The 4,397-nt window shown below is 35.8% G+C and overlaps 1 protein-coding gene across 1 annotated transcript in view; it reads left to right on the top strand.

Annotated features, from left to right (window-relative positions):
- The window catches only part of LOC112862098 (cysteine-rich secretory protein 2-like), a 38,611-nt gene extending 34,599 nt beyond the window's left edge, over positions 1-4,012 (top strand). The window contains exon 10 of the mRNA XM_086707049.1: positions 3,895-4,012. Coding sequence (XP_086563175.1) covers positions 3,895-3,911 — 17 coding nt within the window. The 3' untranslated portion in view covers positions 3,912-4,012. The remainder of the gene's footprint in view (positions 1-3,894) is intronic.
- Positions 4,013-4,397: the final 385 nt, after the last annotated feature.

Here is a 4,397-nt window from a genome sequence, read left to right as displayed (position 1 = left end):
ATTAAACCCCATTCCCTGGGCTATTAATTTTTAGTGTGCTAACATATCAAATCCAATTCACCATATACACTGCTACCAAACCATACTTCCTAGAGCATACTTATGGTTTTAACTTCTGCTTAAAAATCTTCCAACAGATGCTCTTTCCTATAAATTAGAGCATTTGGTTGAAAGGTTATGACCTTCTAAATTGGCTATAAACTCTATTCCCAACCATGTTCATTTCCCATAGTAGGATAATGTAACTATTTGCAAGTCCCTAGAAGATTTCATGGTAAGAATAAGTAGAGTTCCCTCTTGCTGTAGTATCCCAAGGCTATTCCAGCTCATCTATGATAGGAAGGATGTGATGTTTGATTTTCCTCTTTAAGGCACCAATATCACCAATATATGGAACATAACTTGCATTTACTGCATACCTGCTAAATCCAATATATGTACCTGATAGTCTATAAATTTCAATTCTTATTCATTAGAGTGTATGATCTCAAAATATTTACTTTTATGCATATCCCTAGTTAACTGCATAGATGTATTAGTATTCTTTCATTGAAAAATAAGAAAACTCAATCCAAAATGACATCAACTGTACAGGGCATTTTCTCAATTGTATGACTAAAAATAAAAACCAAATGTGGGCACACTGCTGGAGCCAAAGTTTTCAATGTCCTTAAGTCACCAGATTCATTTCTCTGCAGTCCTCTCAATTCTGTTCCCCTCCCTGTTTTAGCTTTATCTGCAGGTTATGTTGCAATCCTATTAAAAATCAATCTGTAGTTTTAAACATGGAACTAAAAGCAAGATACTTGTCTCCTCAGTGAATGGCTTTTTACACAGCAACAGGGAATGAATAAAGAAGTGAGATTTAATTGTCACCTCCCAGTTTCCTTAAGCCAAATTTCAAGGAATAAGAATGTCTGTAACTCAAGGAGGGGTAATGAGATGCAGCTTCTTATCACTGCAGGCAGGGCACAGGACTGATGGCAGACAACCATGTAGGTTGGTGAGTGAGAAGCTGGGGCTTCTCTGTCTAGTCAAGGGACAAAAAGAAATTTCACTAGTGGAATGTAACAGCATGTGGCAGGCATGGGACTGGGTGTTCTCTCTGCTACCTCAAACTTCCCAGGAATGATAGTCACGAGGCCATGGGGACCAAGGAGCAATGGGGCAATATCAACTAATTACTAATTACATATAGTCACAGGTCTTATAAAGAATGGCTTGGCATTAGCAAAGTAGGCTGTCCATGAACATATGGCCCATCCATTCTTCTAAATTATTTTTAAGAATCACATCACATTTTAAACAACATCTGATTATCAGTTACAATTGCCAAATTATAAGGAGTATGTCAGCCTCTATTCCATTTAAAACCTAGAAATTTCAAATAATGGGGGACAGGGGGAGATGCATTGGTTGATCAAAGGAAAGGTGTTTCCTACTGAAGCTATACATAATAAGCAAACCAAGAATCATAAGAAATTTTCTGGTTTTTTTTATTTGCTTTGGACTCCTCATCATTTCATTCACTCAACAAATACTTATTTAGTATTTACTATATGCCAGGCAATGTTACCTGTGCTCAAAATTTATAAAAACATACAAAACTACTTACCCTTATGTTCTAGAAGAGGGAGACAGGTAATTATGAGTATAAATTAGAAAAATATATATTAGGATTCATAGTAATAGGCTCGGAGTTGAGGGAGCAAGGTGGAAACTACTGGAAAATGGGATCAGAGGAGTAAATAGTGGGAAGCAAATCATATAGGGCCTCCTGGCCTATTGGTAAGCCTCCTTGCTTATTTTCACAGTGAGATGGGAGATGCTGGAAGAGAGATTCTGGAGAAGCTGCCAAAGGGTTTCAACAGAAGAATGGCATAGTTCGATCAATGTTTTAACAAAATTTTTCTACTGCCGTGAGGTTGGACTAGATGTGGACAGTTAGGAAGCTGTAGTAAATATTAAGGACAAGAGATGAAGATGGGTTCTGGGCAATGATGAGGAAGTGTATGATTCTGGATATACTTTGAATGGAAGGTTATCAAAACTTGCTGATGGATCTGATGTGGGAGTAAGAGAGAGAGAGAAAAATCAAGAGTATGAGGTTTGGAACTGAACAATAAGAATTAGGGAATTGTTATTTCACGGGAGGGAGAAGATTCAGGATGATCATATTTCAGTGGAAAGACCAGGAGTCCAATTTTGGATAAGTTGTGCATGCCTTTAGGTAACCAAGTAGAGATGTTGAGTAGGTAGTTGGGAATTTGAATAAGGAGTTCAGGGAAGAGCTCCAGAGTGGGGTATAAAAGTGGGAATCCTCAGCATATAAAAATATATATTTAAAGACATTAGATTTGATGAGATCATGGAGGGAGTATAAATAGGAAAGAGAAAATGTCTGAAGATAGCCCTAGGATACTAAAACATTAACAGTTCTGAGAGAAAAAAAAATGAAGAGTGGCCTCTGAGGTATGAATTAATTGCACCTCACTAGAAGCCACATGAAAAATAGAATGGTTGAAGGATGAGAGATAAACTGCCAATACATCAAACAAGAGAAGAGGACCAACAATTGAGTCATTGATGCCCTTTAAAAAGGCAGTTTTCATGGAGTCCTAGGGGAAAAATTTTGATTAGAGGCAGCTCAACAAAGAACTGAAGAGTGTGATTATAACAGTGGCAACCATAATCATAGATATTCCAACTACATATCCAGATAACACATCCAAATGAGGGAAAAGTAAGTAATATCTTTACACTGGCATGTAAACATTTATCCTGAGGTTCATATGAATTGAGCTAGCTTAGGTCATATGCTTTTTTCAATCACTGTGGAATAAAGTGGCTTGAGTAGTGTTCTGAATGAGTTTAGTTGAAGCTCTATGTAGCCCCCTCCCTTGTCAGGAACCAGATGTGGGGTCATATTTCTTGGAACCACAAGAGTCCGCCAGTACATATGAGTACTGATGGGAAGAAGGAAGGCAAACATGATGTTAGAAGGTCATCAAAAATCGTTCACCAAACTGATGTCCTTCATAAATCTTAGTCATAACAATACAAGTATAACACAAAACTGGATGGGGATACCTACACCAAAGTGTTTGCTGACGCTTGCATTAAGCACACATCAAAGAAAATGTGTTTTCTTGAGTTCAATCAAATAAAATATATGAACAGAATTAAATTTTTAGCATGAAATATTTTGGACATAAGTATATACAGATGGTTATCAAACTAAAATTGTTCAATTGTTTCTGAATATAAATATTACACCTGTAGAATAACTCTTATAATACTCATTTCTACTACAAACTAAAGACTGCCCATTAAAAAATTTATAACCTGGAAAATGAAAATATACTTTTATTTCATTACCCATATCTTATTAAATGTTCTATATGAATTATTTTTCTTTAAAATGCCTGATGAATAGATTGAGTTATAATCCTAGTAAGTAGGTAATTTGATTAAGTGTATTGATTTCACTTGGTAATGTGTCTCTAGAATATCAAGTCCTCTACCTTTTATATTTATTTAAATTTTAGTTAACATACAGAGCGATATTGGTTTCAGGAGTAGAATTCAGTGATTCATCATTTACATACAACACCCAGTGCTCATCACAAGTGCCCTCCTCAATTCCCATCACCCATCTAGCTCATCTCCCACCCACCTTCCTCCATCAGCCCTCAGTTTGTTCTCTTTCATTAATTTTTAAATTAAAAAAGTCATGAATACAAACTACTTTCTGAACTTATTTTCTTCTGTCTCTTTACTGCATAAACACAAAATTTTCCCAAGTCACTAAGAAAACATGAATATTGCTGTTAGTTTATTTTGCAGAACAAATGAAATCTGTTTGCCTTAATCTTTCCTATGCATGTCATCTAGGACATTCTGGACTATGAATGAAAAGGAAGAAGACAAAAAGATAGAAGCAGAGGAGGCAAAGAAAAGAGAAGGAAAAAGAAGAAGAGGAAGCAGAGGACAAGAAGCAGCAGCCCAGATTAATTTGTATAATCATTATATAAGTAGATGCCTTTCCCATGTTGTCACCGCAAATCCTACCACAGCAATACCTATTTTTATTAAACTTAGCTAAAAAACACAAATAGTGGGCATTTATTACCTTTTTTACCTGAATAAATAAGGCAGTGCATAATAGTCACTAAATGCTTGACCAGACTTCTCAAAAGGGGAGCAAAACCACTGGAAAACTACTCTGTATTGGACACTTTCTTATGTATTTTCTTATTTTAGCCTCACAATCAAATTGGGAAGCAAGCATCTTTTGGTAATCAGAAAAGTAGAAATTAGACATTTTTAGTACCATGCCTGACTTTGTGTACCTTTTAAGTTAGAACTGGAATTTGATTCCAGTGTCTTTGTTTCAA

Source organism: Puma concolor, chromosome B2 (genome assembly GCF_028749965.1).
Source record: "Puma concolor isolate L17-30 chromosome B2, mPumCon1.1.hap2, whole genome shotgun sequence".
Lineage (NCBI taxonomy): Eukaryota > Metazoa > Chordata > Mammalia > Carnivora > Felidae > Puma > Puma concolor.
Note: the sequence above shows the minus strand (reverse complement) of the source record. Positions and strands in the feature narration are given on the sequence as shown.